Source organism: Anthonomus grandis, chromosome 6 (assembly GCF_022605725.1).
Source record: "Anthonomus grandis grandis chromosome 6, icAntGran1.3, whole genome shotgun sequence".
Classification (NCBI taxonomy): Eukaryota; Metazoa; Arthropoda; class Insecta; order Coleoptera; family Curculionidae; genus Anthonomus; species Anthonomus grandis.
Genome location: NC_065551.1, coordinates 21374296 through 21399404, shown reverse-complemented (window position 1 = coordinate 21399404; position 25109 = coordinate 21374296). Strand labels below are relative to the sequence as shown.

Here is a 25109-nt window from a genome sequence, read left to right as displayed (position 1 = left end):
GAATTTAACCTTTGAAGATTTTTCCACTATTTTAGCACAAATTGAGGCTATTTTAAACTCCAGGCCACTTCTTCCCCTATCAGCTGATCCACTGGACTTAACTTGTCTTACCCCTGGACATTTTTTAGTTGGAAGTCCTCTCGTTTCGTACCCTGAGCCCAATGTCTCGTCAATTCCTGAAAACCGCTTAGATCGTTGGCAAAGGTTAAGTCAGATTCAACAATTCTTTTGGACTAGATGGACCAAAGAGTATCTCAACAATCTTCAGAATAGGCCTAAATGGATGTCCCCAGTCCCCAATATTGAAACAAATGACCTTGTTCTTCTTAAAGATGAGAACACCAAACCTCTTGATTGGCCGTTGGCCAGAGTAGTAGACACTTTACCTAATAAAGATGGTAAAATACGCTTGGTAAAAATTAGGACTAAAAATGGAATATTTACTAGAAATATAACCAAATTATGCCCGTTGCCCAAATCTGATAGTAACTTAGTTTAACCATAGTATTTCTTGATAAGTTTTGTCTATAAGTTATAATGTATAATGTTTGTTGAAGGCAAAGCCTTCAAAAGGGGGGAGTATGTTAAAAGTTAATTTTAACAATTTATTTTATTTTATGATTTTATGGAATCGAAGTTTATGGTTGTCAAACGAATAATACCTTTTTTCTCAAGTAAATAATTTTTGCCTGAACCTTCTCCCAAATCCCAACATGTGTTTTTACCTACTTTTTAAGAAATGCCTTTGTTGCCAGTTTAGCTTAAGTGCACTTAAAAATCCATTTTTCTCCTTAAGTTCACTTAAGTGTTGGCCCCATGACACACGTGCATCCCACATTTTTTACCCAACATTTCACCCCGAGTCCCACGAGAAAAAATCAGTATTCACTCCGTCGCCGCAAAAAGAAGTACCTACTCTCGCGCCCTCGCAACACAAGGTTTCTTTCACCAGTGAAGTAATTCACAAAGCTTAAAGTACCGAGAAAATAAGTTAGTCAAGAGCAAGTTGGCGCAAGCAATTTCTCTCTCTCTCACTCTCTTCCGTTTAAGTATTTGTCTAAAGTTCATATATGTATACCTAATTGTTACGATAAAGTAGTTTAAGTTATGTAAAAAGGTCTATAGTGAATAAGTGTGCGTAAAGGTGGAAAATTGAACTGAAAGTGAGTGCAACGTTGTGAGTGCAACAGTGGTTGTCAATAGCTGCACAAACCAAGGTGACGTTAGTGCTAATGCCGTTCCTGGTTTCTGCTAAGTTCCTGCTATTGGTCTTGTGATTCTGGAAGGCTGGTAACGTCAACTAATATTGTAAACCCTGTTAAATAACTAACTTCAACATTGTAAATCGTTCATTAGTCTATACCTGTAAATTATTACTAACCAAAAGGTACAATAAACCCTTATGTAATCGTAAATCACAACTGTGTAATTTATTGAACTGGACCTATGTCATCGAAGGGCTCGTCAATGCAGTAGCCGTTGCTCGAGCAGGTATAGGTAGGTTTTTAAGAAACCCTAATCTATATTCACAATCGTTTTGGAAATAAAAAGATTAATAAAATAAATTTGTGATTTTTGTTTAATGAAAACTTAGGTGAAACAAATACTCACGTATTATCTATCATTAAATTTTGTATATAGTGCTGGTTATGATCACAATATTGTCAGGTATTTTAAAACTACACTATAATCTGGATTTAAATTGAATCTCTTTTTCTTTGTTGAACATAATTTTAATGAAATTTCATTTAAATTTTTCACTCTCTAACAGAAACTCTTTTAGCCCTGATGGTATTCAAACTGTTTCTCTAAAGGTCTGTGTGTGTACGCTGAGTAAGCCTATGCATCACTTTGTCTTCTTGAAATCTTCATCATCTTTGCTTGATATTAGATAAATTTTTTATGTATTAAAATGTAAGCTCTGTCATGCAAGTCCATAAAAATGGTGATAGAACTGATATTTGTAACTATAGTCCTAGGCTTTTTGCCAGGTTGTTTTCTGTGCAATATTATGGCAGTGTAGCCGATTGCTTAACGACCATCAGCATGGTTTTTCTCAGGGTAGATCTACGGTGAATAACTTGTCGACTTAACAGCATGATTTCATCGGTGCTTTTAAGATCTTTGTACAGGTTAATAGTGCCTGAAAACTTGCATATTAGCCTTATCTTTTTTCACTTACTCGTGAGAGATTTGAGTGATGTAAATATTTATTTTAAGCGTGTTGCTTTACTATAACTGGATTTAAATAGAATTGCTGGTAGTGTAATAGCAATGATCTGGATGTTAAGAAAACTGTAAGTATTTCGTTTGGTCATTCTTATAAAATTATTAAATATAAATACACAACCAATAATCATAATCTTAATTTTTTTAGCACACATTTCGGATATAATTAACAGAAGTATGCATAGTCTTGGTTTTATCACAAGAAATAATATACATCTTTCACCTTGATTCAAAGTACTTTATTGCTCTTTGGTTCGTTTCTTGGTTGAGCATGCAACTGTAATTTGGTTCCCTTTTTATGATTGTCATATTAAACGTCGTGAGGGAGTGCAGAGAAGGCTCTTAAGATCTCTTTATTACATTTCTCGTAATTATTACATCGACTATCAGTATTCATTTTCGAGCGACGTTATTCGCATCAAAAATTGTTAATTTTAGACTTCAAGCAAGGTTCCTTGTCTAATGTTGTTTTTAAAGTTATTTTTATATCAAGTTTTTAATTTTGTTAATGATTTTTTGTTCTGAATGAGGCCTCTAAAGTTTTATTTTAATATATATATTTTTTCATTATATAGTATGTCGTATAATCTAATATTATTTTTATAAATGGGCTCTACCAAAGAGTAAAATAAATAAATAACCACTAAGACGCAAATATAAGTATAAAAATAAACTATTTTTTTTGTTAGATTTTCTTGTCTTATAATTCTAATACGTTTAGAATCTTTCGGAAATTATATTTTTCGTTTGTAGTTTATCTAATTAGGTACCAAAATATTTATTCATATAAAAAGTGTGTAAAATAATCCTTTTTTTATGAATGGAAACTTGTCGAAAAATCCCGTGAATGAAAAATTTTAAATACGTGTAACATACAAAATTTTTCTACTTCTAAAGAAAACGTTAAAAAAAATTAAAATTATAAATTACTTTACGCACTTAAACGACCCTACGGTAAAAAAAAACGTCAAAACATTTGTTGACAAATTATAAATTAAATGTCCAATAAACGTCAAATTACTTTCTTAGCCTTTAAAAGACTTTTTTAGGCACAAGTCTGTAAAAAGTGAAACTTTACATACCCTGGAAAGTGAGTAAAGTGAGCATTTTACGCACGGTAGTAGAAAAAAATCATTTTGGTAAAACTCCTTTCGATATTTTAGACTTAGGTAAAAAAGGGTTGCAGAACATTAAAACTAGTGAGGCTTTTCCATTGCTATTATAAATATAGACTAACAATATGACTGGTACTAGGATGAGAGTGAAATAAATGTTAAACACTAAATTAGAAAAAAAATACTAAAAATATTAACATTGAAATTAATCTTATTCGACCATTAGTTAGGATTTTCTTGCGTATTTCGTGCTTTAACTTGATCAAGCAACGAGGCTTGAGAACATATACATGACTCTTTAAAGACCCTATAGAAAAATTACAAATTGACAAGTCTAAAGATCTTGGAGCCTTTGGAGGCCACGGCACATCTCTGGAACTTAAAATGAGATTTGCTGAAACCACATATTCCTTCGGTTTATCCCTTTTCTGCGTAGTTCTGAAACCTTTAATTCTGAAATTTAGAATATGTGAACGTAGCGATTAGAATTGACGGTGACGGTACGGTCGACCTCTTCGAAGAATTATGGAGTAATTATGGCAGTTGGACCAATGCAATACCACTTTTTCAGAATCTAGAGGATAATCATGGATATTTCGTGGTTGTTCAGAAGCCCGGTACCTGTTTTTCTGTTACTAATTGCTCCATATAGGTGAAAATAAGCTTGGTCGCTCATTAGAAGATATTAAGTTATTCACCAAAGTAACTTGCATTCTAATAGCCAAATCCTCACGGTGTTTAAAATTTCAAGTTCTATTTTATTCTTTTTTTTAATAGCTAGAGAATCTGTAATTTAAAGTGCTGAATTTGTACGTCCTTGTGCAAATTTTTGTAAGCGATTTCCCATTAATGCTTAGCTGGATTCCATGTTTTTGGGCGGGCCGGGCCGTCTTGGGATTCTGACAACCGCTTCTCGGGCTTGTTTTACGTATTTAGTCAAAAGTCAAAATCAAAACGCTTTATTGTCGAAAGATTAACATCTCATTGATAAAGCTAAAGTAAAATAATAAAATAATATAGATAGGTTAAAATTTGGAGTAGAAATAAAAATTAACATAAAATTGAGTTATAAATATAGCACTTGATAGCACTTGAGTCGATCATTAAAAAACTCATCTAAGGTGTAATAAGTCTTACTAATCAAAAGTTTTTTACACTGACATTGGAACTTCTTAAAGTTATTTAGGTTTATAAGTTGTGAGGGCAAATGGTTATATACATTTTTTTTGCATTATAGATAAATGATCTCTTTACAAGGGCATTTGTTGGCATGGGTAAAGGTACATGTTGTTCTTGACGAGTATTATATTGCCCTTGTGTAATAAGATGCCTATATTTTCTATAAACTAAATACACACTGTCAAGAATAAGCAGACACGGCAAGGTCATAAGTTTGTTATTTAAAAAGACAGGCCTACATGATTCCCTTAAACCAACATAATACATAATTCGAACTGCCCTCTTTTGTAATACAAAGAAAGACTTAAAGAGATAACCACTGCAGCTACCCCAAAAGGGAATACCATATCTCAAATTAGTCTCAATTAGGGCAAAATACGCCATTCTAACTGAACTTTGATTTAACTCTCTAGAAATAACTCTTAAAGCGTAACAATTTGAAGACAGTTTCTTAGATAGAGCGCTTATGTGATAATCAAAATTTAGTTTTCTGTCCATTTTGATACCAAGAAATTTTAAACTTTCTGTATTAATTAATTTATTTCTTTCAAGAATAATATCAGTAAGGTCACACCTGAAGGTAAGCACATTAGTCTTAGATATGTTAAAAGTTAACAAATTGTTATCAAACCAAGCCTTGATCTTTAGTAGATCATTATCAATGATATTCTGTAATGCCTGAGAGTCAGAGTGATTTCACAAGATGCTTGTATCATCGGCAAAAAGTGTCAAATAGCCCATAATTTCCACTTGGCAAATGTCATTAATGAACAAAATAAATACCACAGGTCCCAGCACTGGCCCCTACGGCACTCCACAACTTACAGATTGGAAACTTGAAACTGAGCCAGAAAAAGACACACTCTGCATCCTTCTCGTAAGATATGACCCAAACCAATTCAGGGATACACTCTAAACCCATATATCTCCAGCTTTTGAAGTAGTATTTCATGACTGACAGAGTCAAAAGCTTTAGTCAAATCACAGAAGATCGCTCCAGAAACCTCACCTCTATTTAGACCCATGTACAGCTGATCCAATAGGGAAAACAGAGCGTCATCTGTCCTCATGTGTTCTTGATACGGTCAAACTGATTTGAATTTAGTACATTGTTCCTATTTAAAAAACCAATGACTCCTTGACGAGTTTTTCTATAATTTTAGCCAATGTCGGAAGAAGAGAAATTGGCCTATATTTTGAAGAACATGAAGCATTCCCACTTTTCTGTAACGGTATGATTATAACCTTTTTTAGGAAGTCTGGAAAATGTCCTCCTAAAAACGAGTTATTTATAACATTTACCAAAGAATTAAGCAGAAACACTCAGTTCTTAAAATATATAAAGAGACATGTAGTCCCACCCCACAGACTTTTTGTTTTTTATTTTCGAAATCAAAACTCTCATTTTATTTACATCTGTTGGATATAAGAAGAATGTATCGCGGACTCTCTTGTGTGATAAATATTTCACACAATGTCGTCTTTGGTTGGCACAATTTTAGAAGCAAGATTTTTTCAGATTGTTCAAAAGAAATCATTGAACTTATCCAGCGTAATAGTACTGGCATCAGGTACATGGGATTTTCCATAACCCTGTCTAATGTCATTTATAATTGACCAGGTTTCTTTACACACATTTTTTGAAGCTGACAATCTTGATGCATAATAATGTCGTTTGCTGACTTTACGATGTTCCTATAAATAGTCATATATTTATGATAGTAATCCTGCAATTGTTGATTATCAATAAATTCTCAGACGGTGAAGCTATTTTATATTTTTGAAAGATGTTCTTATTCCCCTTGTTACCCAACATTCCCTAGATTTTTTTTTGAGTTTAACAATAGGAAAACTAGTGTTGAAGACCCTCTTTAGAACCTCATTAAAATCGTCAAGTGGTTTATCACAATCAGTTGAAGGCCATGTGACCTCTTCTTTGTTTAGGAGCGCTTACTATTATATATTTATTACTATTACTTATTTTGTGGATCTTGTTACTTTTTTTCATCAGACTGTCTATTGTTTACTGATCACTGATTCTTCTTTTCGGATAAACAGTTCGTATGCAAATATGCGATGTTCTACCAACCACTGTTCCATTATTACTAAAATGAGTGAAATGGTAGATCACTATAAAGATAGTAACTTCGTACTTAAAGTAAAGCTTTATCGAACATTACGTAATATAGTCATAGGTACAGAATTTTAATATAAAACTGTTAAACACACTCTAATAATACACTAAAAAAATGAAAGTATTGACACCTTTTTCTATAAACCGATTCATGAAATAATATAAACCGATATTTCGACATCATGAAAATAATTTCAAATTGTATTAAAAAAAGGGGTAGGTTCTGAGAGGCGAATATTAGTTGTTTTAAAATTATCCGGCGCATTCGCCAATTTAGGCAACTTCTATAGAGTTCTAGTTTCTGTAGTATGATCAATAATGCTTCACTCACTTAGAATGTACCATGATAAGCTATTATTTTATTTTAGTAAATAACTTTGGGCATTATTTGAGTATAAAAGTGTATTTCAAACCCAACTTTCGTGGTTTATTTTGGCGTTTTAATTGATGTACCAAAATAAACATAGTGTAGGTGTCCGAATAGTGAATAATTAGTGACCTCAGATTTACCGTATATATCATATATCAGTATAAATATGTGGGCTTAATTCTAGTTTTTTTTTGGGTTTAAAGGCATAAAAAACGTATTTGCTATATATATTAAAGTTTTAGAAAAAAATTGCTTCAAATTAAAATAATTTTCTACAAAACTGTTTTATCACTTATTTTCTAGATGTTTTTATAATGTTTAACATTAAAATACTAAAAATTAGGTTGATACCTTTTCAATTTGCCGTGTTTCTTAATAAATATTTTTAATAATATTGGAATAATTTAAACAACAAGATTTTAAAGCTGCGATAATATTATTACTCAAATTGGTATTATTCTTGGTCCTCTCGTTTACAATAGTCAATGATATGCTATTTTTCTATGAATGAAACTTTTTATTTGCAGTCTCCATTTTATTTCTAAGTGTGTAATCTATGTAGCTTTCTGCAATGGTGGTGGAGTAGAAAGAACTAGAAGAGTAGCTGATAATCTTCTTAGTATGTGTCTTGTCTATAGCTCAGGATTTCGCAGGTTCAAAAAATTGGAAAAATTTTCCATTAAACAATAAACAAAAAACACAATTTGTTTGTATTAATAGTTTGAATAATAGATTTTTCTTTTTGGTAATTTGAGAATAAATTATTCGGGCAGGATGAGTTTTTAGATCCAATATCAATATAGGTTTTATTTATTTTATTGAACATATTAAGTATCGTAAATGTTTTAGTAGTGGTTTTGATCTTTTGAATTTTTACTTCGGTTGCAGTGAAATAATCTTCTGGTGCCTCATTTATCAAATTGGTAATTTCGTCAGAAGTAAAGGTTTTTGCTTTTTCTGTACAATATCTCTCCGACTTTTTTATCAAAAATACGGTGCGTCCTTCAATATCTTTCAATATCAATATTATCTTTTATTGTGCCTTTTAACATGAAATATTGTGCCTAAAATGAGGATAATTTATATTTGTAATAAATGTGTCAGAAACACATTTAAAACACATTTTGTGTTTTTTTCTAGTCAATAAAGTTTTAATAGACATCAGTGTATTGGTTTCGCGATATTACTGGTAGCAAGTTGCTGGATATGGTGTTCGCTGCTTCTGTTCTTTCAGGTAAAGTGCTAATATATACTTCGGCCTACCTATACTCAGAAGCTGAAATCACTTACTAAACGTAGATCAGGACACAGAAATCTCTCTAAATTTTAATAGTTAAATGATTTCTATTAATACTTTTATTGCTTTCTGTCTATTTAAAAAAAAAAAACAAAATTAATATAAGAACTAATCCCGTAAGAAATGAACCACGAGTCATAAATCATTACTCATGTGGTAAGCAATAGGTCTTATTATCTATCCAAAATCTCTGAGTAATAAACTTTACATTAATTTTTAAACGGTTGTTGTAGAAAAACATTTTAAAGACCTTCCTCTTTCAAAAAAAAGTCTTTTCTTTAACTCAACAAGTATATAGATTTTCTTTACGATTTGAGAAAAATTTTATTTTTTATTGATCTGACAAATCACTTTTTCAAAATAAATTTGCTATCTACTAAAAAGTTGATTTTAGGGAAAAAAGTATAAATTTGCTTTTTAACAATTACCTTTTAAGTAAATGAAATTATTTATTTATGGGAAATTTTAAGCTTAGAAGCACACAATTAGTTCCTAAAAAACAAACCCAATTTGCATTTATCAGTAAGCCTTTATTCTTTAACAAATAAGGTCATGAAGAAAAAACTTACTAACCATTGCTATGACGACCAGTAGTGAATTTAATGTTCATTTATTTCAATATGGGGTTAAGTTAAGTTTATTCCCAAATATTAATAGGTTTCCTGTATTTTAAACAAAATGAATTAATGAGCTACTATAGGTAATTAATTAACTAGTTCCTCCTCCATCAACTATGCTCGCCCTTTTATTATAAAGATACCATTCTGCCTCTAACAGAACTCATTATCGAAGTTATTAGATTTCCATTAGAGAGTGGTATGAACACACTTCATTACCGGCAATATCAAACTCGACACTTAACGCCGAGACTAGTCGATAAAGCTCAGAACCAAGCGCATTTATGTAATTTCTGAGTAATATTCCAAATTGCCTTAAGACGATAGATATTAGGAGATTAAATTGCGTAAACTAATATAATGTATTCACTAGATTAAAATACATTTCGAATACTAAAAAGCTATGTTTTTTAAATGTGTTTTAAAACATTAAATGTTTTTTTTTGCAGATAATTGTGACTGTTTTCAACTATGGCTCCAAGACAGCTGTTCCTGTTATGCCAGAAACCACTGTTTCGGACATTATCGAATGTTGCAGGGACCCTGGAGATGAAGCGTGCGATCTTATCTGTCCAGAAATTCAAGGTATTATATTATGATATGTTATTTTAGTGACCCAGTTAACTCTTTTTAGGTTTTTTAGATTTATTTGATATAGGGCAAAATATTTAATTTATAATTACATTATAACTTCTTTAATGTTATTGAGCAGTTTTATCTTATGTAGATAAGTAAAAATGTAAAATTTAGAAGGGGCCAAAATTTCAAAAAATGGATTAGTTGATTTACTATAAAAGCTTCAGGAACCAGATTAATATTTTAATTCAAACAAATAAGAAAATTTCAAGTAGCCTTGGAATCGTGAATGCTTTAAATTGCAGTTTCTCTTATAAATTTATGGTTTTCCTTTGTAACTCTGTTTCTAAACCTATAGGCAAAGTCTTTGTTAGTAGAAGCCGAAACTATAGAACGCTTAATCATATATCTGAGGAATAATAATATAATACGATGAGATGGTAAAAATGGTATAAATATTAAAACCGCGTTTACTCAAAAACAATATTTTAATTAATTAATCTACAGTTAAGTAATTAATCATCAGCTTAGAAATCTGGAAATGTTATACATGTACAGAAAAAAACTATCTCAGGATATATATTTAATATTTTAAAATTATTCAAAAATCATAAAACAAAGTTTTGATATATTTTCCAAGCTTAAAAATATTTTACCATCTATAACCACTAGAGTGAGACAAATTAATACTTATTATAAGCAAGAAACTTTTTTACTCTTTTTAAACTTCACCATTTAATTTTTTAATTAATTTCAGCCACATATGAAAGTTGAATAATTAAAACACTACAGCAATTTTAATGCATCCATATTTAATAGATTTATTGTTTTCCATTATAAATAGAGTAAGTGCCATAAAGAATCTCCAATATTTGTACCATTATGTATCACAATTATACTGCGAGAAATATTAATAATAATTATAATTTTATTAACGGATTTACCGTATTAAAATAAGAAATATCTTATAAATAAAAATATTAATATTAACAGTTCTTCATACAATATCAAAAATTATAAAAAGTTACAACATTAGGTACATACTAGGAACAAAATTTCTGTTAAGCCTATTTCTAAATAGGCCTAAAGACATGGCCTAAAAGTCTGATTGTGTGCCATTTCCTAAATGACACATTCTTTGAATTGGTTTATTTAGAGAATAATTTCTGGTATGACACTCTAAATAGAAAGAATCTCTATTTCTTGTATTTCTTTGTGGCACCTTAAAATCAATCTTCTCAAAAAGGCCGGGTAAATTAATCATTCTATTACAAAACTAAACTCAACTCAAACTCCAAATCCAAAATTTCTTTACAGCTTTCCAGAGATGGAATTATTTGATAATTTAAAAATGTAAAAATAAGCAATGTCCAGTGATATAATTTTAAGTTTAGATACTATGATACGTAGAAATCTATTTTGGACCCTTTCTATATTATCAATGTGACACTTATAGAAACGTGACCATACACAGCTTAAGTATTCTAAAACTGACCTGACAAGTGAGCAGTATACATTTTTAAAGAAATTGATTTCTTTTTAAATCAGGCAAGAGATTTTAATGAATTGTTGATTGATGAAAGTTGATTAAATAGAGATAAAAGATAGAATAAGAATTTTTGTGGAAACATTTTACTTTGCATTTTTTGTTCAAAATATCTTGAATCTTTAGACAATCCTTGATGTTTCTACCATTCTGTAGATATTTAAGCAAAGAGCAAGATAAAACAATTAACAAAACACCCAGATATGTCATTAATAAAACAAGTTAACAGAATTTGTTACAAATAGCCACTCTGTGGCACACCTGACTTAAAACAAAAATTTCTTTAGATAAACATACTGCTATATTAACTGACTGCCTTTTGTTAAAAGGTTAGCTTATCAGCCACTAATGCAAAGATTTATAGATTCTTCCTGCTAAACTTTAGGTTTATAAGTTAAAAGTTTAATATTAACAAGATCAAATGCCTTAGAGAAGTCAGTATAGACTACATCCAAAAGCATTTATTAATATATTCATTTCTGATCACTAAGTTTATAACTGTGGGCCTATACGACACAAAATTATGTTATTCTGGAAAAACAATACTTTTTGTAGTGAAATATATTTTATCTGAAGAAACAAACTCAAAGATCTTTAAGAAAATTGATACTTATCATTTTATTTCTTTTAAAAAGTAGAATACCGATCGCGTGGAAGAAGGCGGCAGTAGTCTATTTATTAAAAATTTTAGTTTATTATTTAAAAAGGGTAACCCCAAAAATGTGAAAAACTACCACCCTGTTAGCCTGCTATCATATTTATATAAACTTTTAATAGGAATTATTACTGACAGGTTAATACAAATACTAGACGGATACCAGTCAAACGAACCTGCAGGATTCAGATAAGGCTATGGTATAGTAGATCACTTAATTGAGAAGACTTTTGGCCATTAAACCTTTGTCGATTATAAGAATGCCTTTGACCCAGTTAAGAAATGGGCCTTCATAATAGCAGTGAATGAGCCAGAATACACTCTCAATTCACTTTTATTATTCAAAACGGATATGAGGAACCAACCTTGCATCCAAAAATTAGTAAAGATTCAATAGCAGATAAAGTCCAAACATAAATATGGGTAAGACAAGGAAAATGCTACTTCCAAGTTGTTTACTTTGAACTTCTAAAGAGAGAACATCTTTAGCAAATTGCCATGGGAATATTTTTAGAATCAATATCGCCGGAAGTTACATCAATCACTTACATTTTGCTGATGATATTATATTGATTACTGGTGATCTAGTTCAGCTTTCAAGTGTGTTGCAATAATTAAAGCATGTATCGTGCTAAATTGGACTGAAAATGAACTACGAAAAGACAAAAGTAATGAGAAACGACGAAATTGAAATGTTCATTGGCCCCAAAAAAGTCAGCGAGTACATATAACTGGGACATAAAAATGTGATAGGATAAAAAAATTAGACGGCAGAACTTAAAAAAGAAAAATTGCACTTATATGGGCTGCATTTGCGAAGATGGGATATTTACTTAAAAATCATGATTAGAGTGACGGATATAGTAGAAAAAATAGCTAAACTTAAATGGCAATGGACAGGACATAGAGTACGAAGTGAAACAGATAGATAGACATCAAGACTTAACAAGAGGGAGACCAAGACAAACAAAAAGCAGCAGAGGCAGACATTAAAAGTGATGTTCGGATAATATTGAATAAATTGCGGGCAGAAACTGGTTACAAAAAGCACAGGATAAAAAGAAATAAAAGAAAGATTGGATTCGCTTATGTTCAGGAGTGGATAAGCAATGGCTAAAGACGAGAAAAAAGAGGAACTTTACTATTTTTTATCAGGACTGCATAATCAGCATATACCTTAATATCCTTGTCCATTCTGTAGCCTGTTAACTTGGGTATCTTTTTGATTATTTCCTCCATAACCATATTTAAAACAAGACTTAGAAAGTCTTCCTGTTGCCCATTTCGATCGGCATTGCCTCGATGTATTTCGTGAAGGATCATGCACAAATATTTAAATAACCTTAATCATCTTCACCCTGAGATCAATCTCAAATATCAGGATCATTTTGAGATTCGAGTGCTTCCATTCGGAAACAACGACGTGGACATAGTAAGTTCTGTTTTCTTTGAGGTGCTTGATTAGCGTGAGTTCTCTTATCTATCACGAATTTAACAATGCAGCAAATGTTTGAAGTTGCCTCCATTTGTCTGAAGACACAACGTTAAACGCCTATGAAATTCGCCTACGATGCTTTACAAAGTTTGTCTTGGAATCTTCTAATGCTTCACGAATCTCATCCTGCATATTGTCTCTCGTCGTAGATCTTTGTTAAAAAATAGTAAGGTAAATTTATAAGAGCAAGGGAACTTATGCCTAATGAGTTCGAATCTACTCGAACCTAAAAGTGACTCGAATCTACTCGAATCTAAAAATGACTTTGACAATTTGTCATTTTTAGGTTCATCAAGTTCAAAACGGTTAAATTTCTTTAAATATTTGTGCCTGATCTACCTGCTAAAGTATTTTTTTAATGTTTTATTAAAACAGAAATATTAATAAATAGCTTTTTTATATTTTGATCTTAATATTACTATAACAAGGTACAAAATATCCTTATAAACGTAAAATTTTCCCTTCTTTTCGAATACGCTACAAAAAATAGACGGTCCCATTTAAAAAAGTTACTTTGATTTTGATTTGATTTTAAAAAACCACCTTAAGGTCGAAATCACCTCCACAGGTACATCCTAGGAAATTAAATGACGTTTCAAAACCGTAACAAAAATGTCATCTAATGGCTAGAATGACCTTTTTACATGACGTCATACTGACGATTAGAATCACGTGAATAAGTCCCACCAAAATAACGTCATTTATGTGACGTGAATGGTACGTCCATTACTGACCCATATTACCGTTTAATAACCTAGTTTACTAGCGACATTTTAGTGATGCTTTCAGTTTTTTTCTTTCAATGTTTAATTAACGTTTCTAAATACCCCAAATATTTTATACAGAACTTTCAAATTTGGTAAAATAAGTATATCTGCTGGCTAGTAAGGAGTTTTTAGTAATTTACAATAATTAGAAAAATGTAATAGTATCTTTCCTCTAAATATAAAACGGTAGACCAAAAAATGTAGTATTATTTAATGCGACTTTTTAGTTTATGGAACATATTTATATCTGTTTTCTTTTTCGTTATGATATGATTAAATTTTTGCTCATAAGTGAACATTTTCTACAGGATAACCAGGGGAACTTTAATTAAATATAAAGGCAAAAGTTAATTAAGTATAAAAAATTGCAAGGTTAGATAATTTTTTGTTTTAAATGAAGGTACTGAAAATCAAATCGTAAAAACATCTCTAAACACCTTTTTTTCTGGTATTCACACATCACTTTCCTAAAAATAACATGATTTTTTAAATAGCAGTTTAATAAATAACATTTTAAATGGAGGTTTCACTGTTAAAGACTAGTGCGGCTACCTTTTAAAAAAGCAAGAAATCATAAAAAAGCATTTTTATATAACAACATTATTATTTATACAAAAGTTACTAAAATTAATACAAAACATAATAAAATGGGTTCTGACATATAAAGAAATCAGAAAGATTAAACCGGCAACTATCAACTGCCAAACAGAAATTCTGTAAGAGTACGGTATTAGCCTTGATTGAATATTTGGGCTTTTATTTAACCCAAATATTCAATCAACGGTATTAGTTAAGTTATAAAACATCACAATATAGAAAAAAGATCTTTTAAAAAATATAAATATAAATCAATATTATCACATTATTCATACCGACTTAACCGTTGGACTGTACTATAATCAATATCACAAAACATACATTTGCATCAAAATGTACCAAGTCGCCATGAATGCCATCCACAAACGAAGACAATCAACGGACGATACGGAAAAGGTGCATTGTTGCCAACACTTCGTTATCATCCCAACCTTTATAATAAAGATTTTAATTATTAATTAATAATTTTTTTTGCAGGAATGATTTATTCTGTCCAAAAATTTAACCTGTCCAAAAACTGGTAACCGCTAAATAATATTTTTACTATACTACCACACGCCACCACCCTAAATCGAAACTAAATCCACTGGATCTAGCTAGAAAATATCTAATTTAGCAACATAGACCGCTATGCTAGTAAAAGACAGGTTAATTTTTTAATTAAAAATGTAAAAATGGTTTTGTATTATTTAATTGGCGATCAAGTGATTTACTCACGTAATTCACTGACTTCTTTTATACGTCAATATTCACATTCTAAAAACGTTAAAACCTTATTTAATATTGTGACAAAAAGGGCATTTTGGTGACGACCTCATTAAATGACCATATTTTGACGTCATACATCATTCTGTGGTTATCATTCCTGTTCTAAATCCCTGTTGTTCATCCGAGAGAGTAATCATGCTAATGACGGCTTTTTTATGTCAGTTTTTAGGCCGTGTTTAATAGATTGATACATCTAAAATTTGATGGGATTTTCTTATCGCCTTTTTTAAACATAAGGATTGTGATGCCTTACTTCCATTTTCATTTTAATTTTACTTTTGTATTAATAAAATTAATAACATATATCACTTTCATCGTAAACATTAGTTTCCAAACTGTATACCCGTAAGCCATGATTTAATAGCAAAACCCCGTAATGATTTTACACCCTGCTTCCTATATCCGGCTATGTCTGCTGCAATAATAACGATTCTTGCGTACGCCCGAAGTAATTGAATTATGACATCCAACTAATAATCTCTGCACGTGCACATGTTACTGTCGTGATTCAGTATAAATAACCTGTGGACGTCAATGAGAAAGTTTCATCAAGCCTTTCTATTATCCTGGTTCTCGGTTTTTATCTGGAAAAGCGTGTAATAAAATCCGATAGGTCTGAAACTGGCTTTAAATATACGGTAGTCGAATTTTTTAGTAATTTAATAATTATTTTATTAAGTATTATTGTAGAATATATAGAAATTATTAATTAAAACGATAATATATTTGTCCCAGTATTTAAAAAATTATTCAAATATTTTAAAAGAATACAGTTTGGAAATAATGTAATGAGGTTTTTCTTCTCGCTATTTATAGAAGAGCTTTAAATAGTCAAAAAAATTAAAATATTCGATAATTTGAGTAAAGATACATAACAATTTTATTATGCTGATAACATTAAAAATTACTGCCGGGGTGAATTAATAATTAAATTATTGTTCGTCTTTAATAAGCTTAATGCTATTATATTCTATGTTATAAGCTATATCAATTTAAAATCACTCTGAAGAAAAATATTAAATTTTTTTCGTAGTAATCATAAAAATATGTTATTTAAATCAATTAAACTAGGTATGTATTTTCATTTATAACAAGACAAATTTCCTACCCTTGTGAGATTAAATGAATATTGTTTTAAATTATGGTATTAATAAAAATTATTCCTAGGATCTATATGGCGATAAGAAATAAGAAAACGATGCATATTTTTTACCGAGGCCAGATTAAAAATTACTAAGATTAGCAATCGATAGTTTCTACTAATTTTTGAAATCTTGCGTCGTCGTCCAATGCGTCGTAAATAGAAATCAATTTTTGTTATAATTTTACTTATTAATTTCTTTGCATATTTTATGTCAGTCGACAGAGCTTAAAATTACCATTAGAAAAATATTTTAATTTTTTCAATGCTAGAAATGCAAGAAAATAGTAAAAATTTTGTACCAGTCAAATATCTTCAAAAATTAATCACTTCTGACATCAAATTGTGATCTAATTCACATTGATAAGGGAACAGTGCAATTTTTCAATAAATTCTACGTCTAAATAACTGCTGTAGATTTATTTTTGATTTAACGAAGTTTGATCACTATTGTTTTTGAACCTATTCATTCCTTGAAATGGTTAAAATTTCCGTGTTTATATAAATTTCTGCTATTTTATTATATCGACTTTTTACTAAAAATAGTCCAATATGTCTATTTGAAAAACTTATGCCACGATATCAAATGCATGTTCGTAATGTTAGATTTACTACTTTAACATCACTCAACGGCCCTTTTTTGAAAATTTTATTCATATAATGGTGTCAGTCTTTTTAATGCCTTTATGCCTATTTAGTGATAGTTTTTAAATTTTTAAAAGAAATTTTAAGAATTTACTTTTGGCAGAATTGTATAAAATATTTTATATTTTATAAATTCCACCTTTTCTCCTTGCTAAGTCTTGTTATTTTTAAGTGTAATTTGTCACTATTTTAGAATGTTAAGAGTTTAAAAACTGCTTTAGCTAATCTTCGCCTTCGTAAGTTATAATGGTGTATTATATTTATATCTGAGTAAAGACATCTTAAATTAAATTGAATAAATTTTGAAGATGAGTGGCTTATTTATGTAAATTAATATTTATAATTTTGTTTTAAAAAGTGAGTTTCTAAGTTCTTTTTTTGCTTTTGATACAGAAAATATATTTTCCTATTTGACTTTATATTATATAATATTTCTTATAGTTTTTGAATTTTTTAGTTAAATTTATGTGTAGTTTTATTTTACTGAACTACAATCAAATAATTTTAAAGCAACATTCACTTTGTTTATTTTTCACCTATTATAGAATTCATCATTTATATACCTGTAATATTATATTTATATAACCCAAAGTTTACAGCATATTTACACCGTATCTTACTATAGAAACTGTGTTTATTATAATTAACCCTCTTATGATAAACTTTCCAACTTGGGTTAGGTAATAGTAGCCTGCTTGTCTGGCATTGATTTCTATACTAATTATATCTCAACTTTAGGGCTTCGATCGATAGTAACGCTTAACTATGTCACGCTATACACACCCATTGGGAGTAGTTATTCTCTAAAACTAGAAAAATAATAAAATTTTGGTAAAAATTTTATGAAATTATTAAAAAAAAATACTTTGTCAAAAGAGACTACTTGCTAATATTTTAATTTAGAATATAATATTAATATAAAAAGGTTCTATTAATATTATTTGGCACAAATTGTGTTTTTTTTCTGTAGAATCACCCTAAAGGGGGTAAAAACCTAAGGTAAGACACCTAACAACGGTTAGTTTGTAACATCGTAATTCATTAATATCCATCGATCGAAAACATTGTATCGGTCAAGAGTTTTATGTTATTCCATTTAGTATGACAGCGGTTTCTAGTTTTCTGTCGGTTTTTTGTCGTTTATTAGTGAAATGATGATCGTAACATCATCAAAAACTAAATCACAAAGTGACAATGACAATGGAAATATTACGCTAAGTAAGTACGTTTAACGCCGCTGTTTAAATATGCTTATCTTTGTTTTAAAAATGTAAGAGTTCCTATAAATGTAGCTTCTCATTTTATTTAGGATTTATGGATGAGATTCATTTGGAAGGTCGCATTAAATTTCGGATTTTATGAATACATTTTAAGCTACCCATGTAATATGTATGTGGTTGATCTTTACATATTGCTTATATTACCCTTTAGTGTTTTGTTAGGAATTTTAATGGATTTTAATAAATAGTTATAAGGTTATTATAGAACGGTAGTATATAATATTAATCGAACGTTTATTTGCCCACAGAATAAAAAAAGGGATTAATAAAAAATAGATCCACTGGGTTAAAAGGCCTGGATTTCAACTTTTTTTTAACAAAGTGCTAAAGTTTCCTATACATATCGATGGCTTATGCACAAAAAGTTGTAATTCATAAAAATAAACAAATTTAGATTTTTACATCATTTGAATCTTCAGGTTGTTTAACATAATTCAGTAAAATATCGTAAGCCGCGCAAGACGTAAACATTATTATTACGTTCCAAAACAAAACGTCGTATCAGCGAGATGTTTTATTTGCTTTGCTACGTAAGCCACAGTTTATTACGGACTTCTGGAGAGTACAAATGCTGTCTAATTAGTTACTGCGATTTTTCAGTAATAAGTAAGTATTTGCATTATTAATACTTTTTTATCAAACAACATGTATAATAATTAAAACCTGTGAACGTCATTTAAATAATTGTATAATTTTTAATACGTTAAATAAATTCAAAATAGTCCAAAATAATCAAAATAAATCATAAAAATAGAATAAACACCTTGTAAAACAACTGGACGCTTGGGCGACTCCAAAGTAGAGATGGTGACGTGTAGACCTGAAATAATAAAAGTAACCTGAGCACACTTATTCCCGTAAAATTAATTAATAATAAAAATATTAAGCAAAACTCATTAATATGAAAAATATGAATTAATATGTTTTAAACTTGCTCAGTGATTTTACTTTTACGATAACCATTTAATTCATGTTCACCAACATTTAACCACTTAACTTAAATATCCCAAAATTCATTATTCACCAATTTATTATTTTTATTCGATTGTTAAATGTCCCAGTAACGACAACGTACTGATATTGAATGATATACAATCGTTCAATATGCCAAAACGTGAGCACTACATTACTCACAAACCGTAGCCAAAATGCTACCAAAAACATTATCATAAAACATGAGATTGAGACAGCAATCTCCGATCTAGACCACTTGACGATAACACACTTTGTACTGAGGGGTGCAATGGACACCAAAACGCGAGGGTCCTCTCCAGATACAAAGCCTTGTTAAATACAACGAGCTATGCAATGGTCCCAGACCAGCTCAGTATCTTAACAAAAAAACAATAAACAATCGTCACAGCAACACAAGCAAGACAAACAACAATCGGTCATTAAAATATGTCATTAATCAATTTTTTAATTAAAAAGGTAAAATATCGGTGTAATCAATAAGATAGAAATAAGCATGCTCTGTGATAACACTCACCCTTTCTTGTAGTAAAACACTACACCAAACCAACACAGCTTATTTCACGTCGCAACACCCTTTATTGTTTTTATTAAATAACTTCACTCTTTAGTGACCAAGACTCAAATGGATTTTATAAACCAAATATTTATCTCACTCTTTTATCGAAACCCATAAAAATAATTCCCGAGGGGAAACGCTAAGTGTAAACCGTATTTGGTTACTTACGGTACCGCTGAGCTAGCTTTAGTTTTGTAAATATCCTGGACCTCTTTTCGGTCAGACCGATAAATTTCATCTTAATGACTAAGAAAAATATTTCAATTCTTTAGAAAATAAACAGGGTCTTACACATGATGTCTTATTAATGATTTTGAATTAGAAATAAGGTTTTTTTTTAAAACATAATTGTGCCTTAAAGAATGGTTAAGTGAGATAAGACATTTTGTATTTTTCATTGTTCATTGCAATGTTTAATTTTTTTGTATTGTATATTTTGGTTTACGAGGAATTTTTTAATTCGCCGTAACCGACTTAACTCTGATGTTTTAATAATTTTTACTAATAATTATTATTCTATATATTATAGTTATTTAATTGTTTGCAGGCGGCTCAAATTTTGGCTCTTATTGCTGCTATTAACGCTAATAATGAAAATCTGAGTGATGTAAGAAATAATAAAACCCAAGATCTCTGAAGTCTACACACAATAAAAATGTCCAATTTGGTCAAATATCCAATATCTAAATGACCTCAATGAGCAATTTGACCATAATGACTAATTTAACTTCAATGAGGTCAAATGACCAGTACATAGTTAATATTTCTGTTCTGTTTGAAGATATCAATGTTATAGAAAATATCTCAGAGTACAGGTAGATGCTAATGATTATTCTAGAAGCTCAGAACATTTAAAAACGATCTTTCGCAATCAAAGGACAAATGGATGTTGCTAAATTTCTGATTAGTATCACTGATGACTGAGTTTTAACCAGGACTCAAGAAAATCAAAATACTGCCAGTATACTCCTTTTTAAATGGTGTGACCTATAGTTAATTATTTTAATCCAGCTGTTTGAAAATAATGATTGTAATAATCTAGTTATCACTTATATATTTGCGTTTAATTTTCAGGTAGAGAAATTAAAAAACACCAAAATGAGATGAGGTTATTACTAGACTGGTTTTGACCAATGTTCAATAATAGAGGTAAATATTAGTAATAATTTTAGAGCGCTGAATAAAAACTTTTATTTTTAGGTAAAAGACTTTAAAATTTGTTAATGTTCAAAATAGAACACCAATGCGTTAGAAATATTTAAATTTTGCAGGGATAAAGGAAATTTTGAAATTGAATCAGAAAGTGGATATTTACCAAAAACTAGCAGCCTACCATCAGATGATGAAGATGGAAAATGTTATAGTGAAGACATCTATTTAAAAAAAGAGAAAGAGAAAAAAAGATACATCAACATGGGACAGAGAAGTAAATAAGAATTTTCAAATGAAAGGCAAAGATTATAACTCAATTATAAAATATAATGATGAAATTCAAGAGCCGCAAGAAAATTAGGTGTCTTATGTGAGTGCAAATCCATAGCAAAATTGTGCAAAAGGTAGTATGTATAAACAAGTAAGAAAATATATATTCGATATGCTGTGGAAATTAAACTGGGAGGATAAAAAAATGACGTAAGATCTCTTATTAGTTCTGAAGAGAAAAAAAATCCTGTGGTTAGACCGAGTCTAGAAGAAAAACCAACATTTTATTATTGCCTTCGAGTAGACAGTAAAAAACTAAAGGTCTACAAATTTTTCTTTTTCTACTTTAGGACTAAATAAAAGATCAGTCAGAGATTGGATAATTATTAAAACTATTTATGCAATGCAGCAAATTAAAAAAACTAAGAGACAAACAAACTAAACAGAAAAAGAATGATGAATTTTATAAGCGTAATTTCCAAATTATCATCGCATTATCGTTGAGCGAATATCAAAAAAATGAAAAGAATGATCAAGAAAATCTGTTAAAAATAAAATGAAAGTCTATAATTTATACAAAAAGTACTGTAGGAACAACAAAGCTCTTTACTTCCAATTTGTGACGTAACTAACATTTTACACATACGATGTTTAGTATCGAGGTCCAAACTAGAATGCCTACTGCTGGGGTTTCGTTCTAGTAGTAGTTCACGCAATATTGATTACTCAAATTATAGATGGAAAAGTTGTGTACCTGCAACTTACTTTTGAAAAAAAGCTTGCTAGCATACAACATTGCGCACAACATAATTGCTTGTACATCCATAGTAAATAAATAACATTGACCTTTAATTAATAACTTAATAAATTCTTTTCAGTCGCCTTATCTTCGCCTATTCTTTCCTTATGATATGAATTTTATATTTTTATTAGAAATTTATCCTACTTTAAAGAACAACAATGATCACACTGATCTTTTTTTTGGCTGGTAAATAGAAAAATTTATTTTGACTAACATTGAAATTCTTCTTAGTACATTTTTTTGGCTTAAGTTCCCATAATGTACAATATCATTAAAAATCCTTTAGGATCCTCCAGTTATTCTGGCTCCTTCTTTTTACTGCTGTTTTCCTAATAGCTATCTTTATTAATTTGCTTGGATACCCATTCTGCTGTAAGTGTTTGGTGATGTTTTTTATTTCCATGCTGAGGTCAACATTGTTGATGATCTCCTGTATAGGCATTAAATAATTCCTACATTTATTAAATTAGGAGATCTAAGAAGAGTAACGCTGACTCAGTTTTCAACACCATGGTTAACTTGTTGTTTGGCATATTATTAGTGATGTACTTCAGAAAGCTTGGTAGCTTTATATCATTTTTGTCTAAAATAATAAATGCGGTATTGATATCTCGAAGCTATACTTTAAGTTTATATTGAGTTATCCTTATAGCGTGCTCTTCCTTTCACTAATGGAGCCAATCTATTAATACATATGTTGGCTACCTCTGGATATAACGAAATCTTTGAATAGAAAGTCTAGTATGTGCTGCAGATATTATTTCCTTTCTGGGTCTCTCATTGATGATGTTAATGGATTCTTTAATGGGCACATTTATACAAAGACTCTCAACCTCAAAGCTAACTAGCTTATCAGTGGGTCTAACGTCAGATGTCTAAAGATGTTCGAGGAAATGAGCTGAGTTTTGTGTATATAAAAATAGAAATAAGAAAGTTCGTGTTAACTTGTAGGAGCTGGGAATAATGCTAAATATGAACTTAACAAGTTCCGATGTTGTATAATCCTTGTAGGTGGTGATCGATAGATTACAAAGGCTCTGTGCATGTTAGGCGGCTCGCAGAAATGCAGTGGTATGCTATAACGTTAAGAGAATTTGGTCTGTAATGCATCAGCGAAAGAAGCAGAATACTTTTAAAGAGCCCTGTACATTTTTTCTCTTTACTATTAGTGTGGGATTTTTAGTTGGTAGTTTATATTTACCTGTTTTTAGTTCTTTAACTTTGTGATTATAGTTGCAGTTTGTTTCTGTCTGGAAATATTTCGTTTTAGTAGTTTCCTGATCAGTTGATCCAGAGTACTTCTTATCTCATGGCAGAATTCGTCCGTTTTTATCCAAGGTAATCTGTTAAACCTAATAAAAGTGTACTAAATTCCAGGACCAATGGTTTCGATGAGACCGCAAAATTAATTAACTTATTACTTTCTTGTTAGTATTGGACAGAATTTTCTCGGAAACGTTAAATATGGTTTTTTCATTAAGAGGTTCTCTATATTTGTGCTTGTGTAGTTTTTATTTATTGAAACATTGACTGATTTTTAAATTTTAAAATTCCCTCAAACTTAACAGGTATATATTGGCAAAGAATATTAATGTTGGCAAAGATGGGCTTATTGTTTTCATCTAAAATAAGTAAAAAGTCTTAAACTAAATACTAGACTGGTTTTGACCAATGTTCAAATGATTCAATGATTTCCTGGTATGGTAAGTCAGTCATTCAGTTTTTCTCGTAAAGCCATAAATAAAAAAGTTTGCCCTTTTTGAGTGTCAATCCGTAGATAATTTCTTTAATCGAGTAAGTTAATAAAATAATGTGTTTAAATCACTTGACTATAATTTGGATCAAGGTTCAAGCTAACAAAACAAGTTTTCTTTTTTTAATTTACTAAAAAAAAAACATAAAATTCACTAGTTATTATGTCAAATGCCTGTTTGTCTTCTTAAAATCAACACTGATTAACATCCGCTATGAAAAAAGCATTTTTGTAGCAAAATCAGCCTTTCCAGCTCAATTAGCTTCGCATACATAATACGAACAAATGGCCTACATCACATACTATATACGGGCCCATATTGAAACGGAAAATACTCTATCAATCTATCAACCGGGAGCGACCCGATTTATGCTTTTTAAAGCTCTTGTATCCGCATGATTGATTTTGGCGAATGATAAAAGATATAAGGGAGAGCTTAGGTGGTGGCCAGGGATGATCTTTCGTAATTAATCATGTCTATTACTACTATACCTTTAACGATACTTGTATTAAAGAGGGCTAAGGTTCTCTAGGAGATTAATTAATGTATTATGATGCAAGTCACATTTGATATATTAAATTGATTTTCCGAAGCCTTAAATATGGTATTTTCAAGTGTAGTATCCATTTTAATTACGTGAAAATTTTAGTTATTGTGGTGGTGTCTTCTTTGTGATTTTGGATTTAAAAGCTTTTTTTCTTATATAACTTAAATAATACATAAGCAAAACAGCATTTTATTAATACCATAAGCAATAATAAGGTCTAAACAGGACCGAAAATTAAACGTTTTTAATATTTTTTATTATAACCCATTTAGTTAGTATTTTCATAATTTGCAGAAAAACATAGACTATTTTAATGCTCACTAACTGTTTAAATCGTTTATAAACTAAGTATCCTTTATGCAGTTTAATTATTTATTTACGAGAATCATTCTTTCATTATTACCCGTTATGATAAATGTGTCAGGAAGGGCTTATTGATTGTTAGTCTTAGCTACAAAAGTGGGCGAGATTAAGGAGTTTTTAACAAACTGTTGTTTAACAACTTTTTGATTGATTAACTGATATTCCCCGATCCGTACATAGTTTTATACAACAAAGCCCAAAAGGGATTAAAACTTTTAAAATCCTTTCAACCCACTTGTTATCAAACTATATAATAGCAAGCGGATCGACAATAAAATG

The 25109-nt window shown here is 30.1% G+C and overlaps 1 protein-coding gene across 2 annotated transcripts in view; it reads left to right on the top strand.

Annotated features, from left to right (window-relative positions):
• Nucleotides 1–25109, top strand: part of LOC126737802 (apoptosis-stimulating of p53 protein 1) — a 413921-nt gene that overhangs the window by 24921 nt on the left and 363891 nt on the right. For both annotated transcript variants that reach the window (XM_050442856.1, XM_050442862.1), the window contains exon 2: nt 9391–9526. In XM_050442856.1, coding sequence (XP_050298813.1) covers nt 9391–9526 — 136 coding nt within the window. The remainder of the gene's footprint in view (nt 1–9390; nt 9527–25109) is intronic.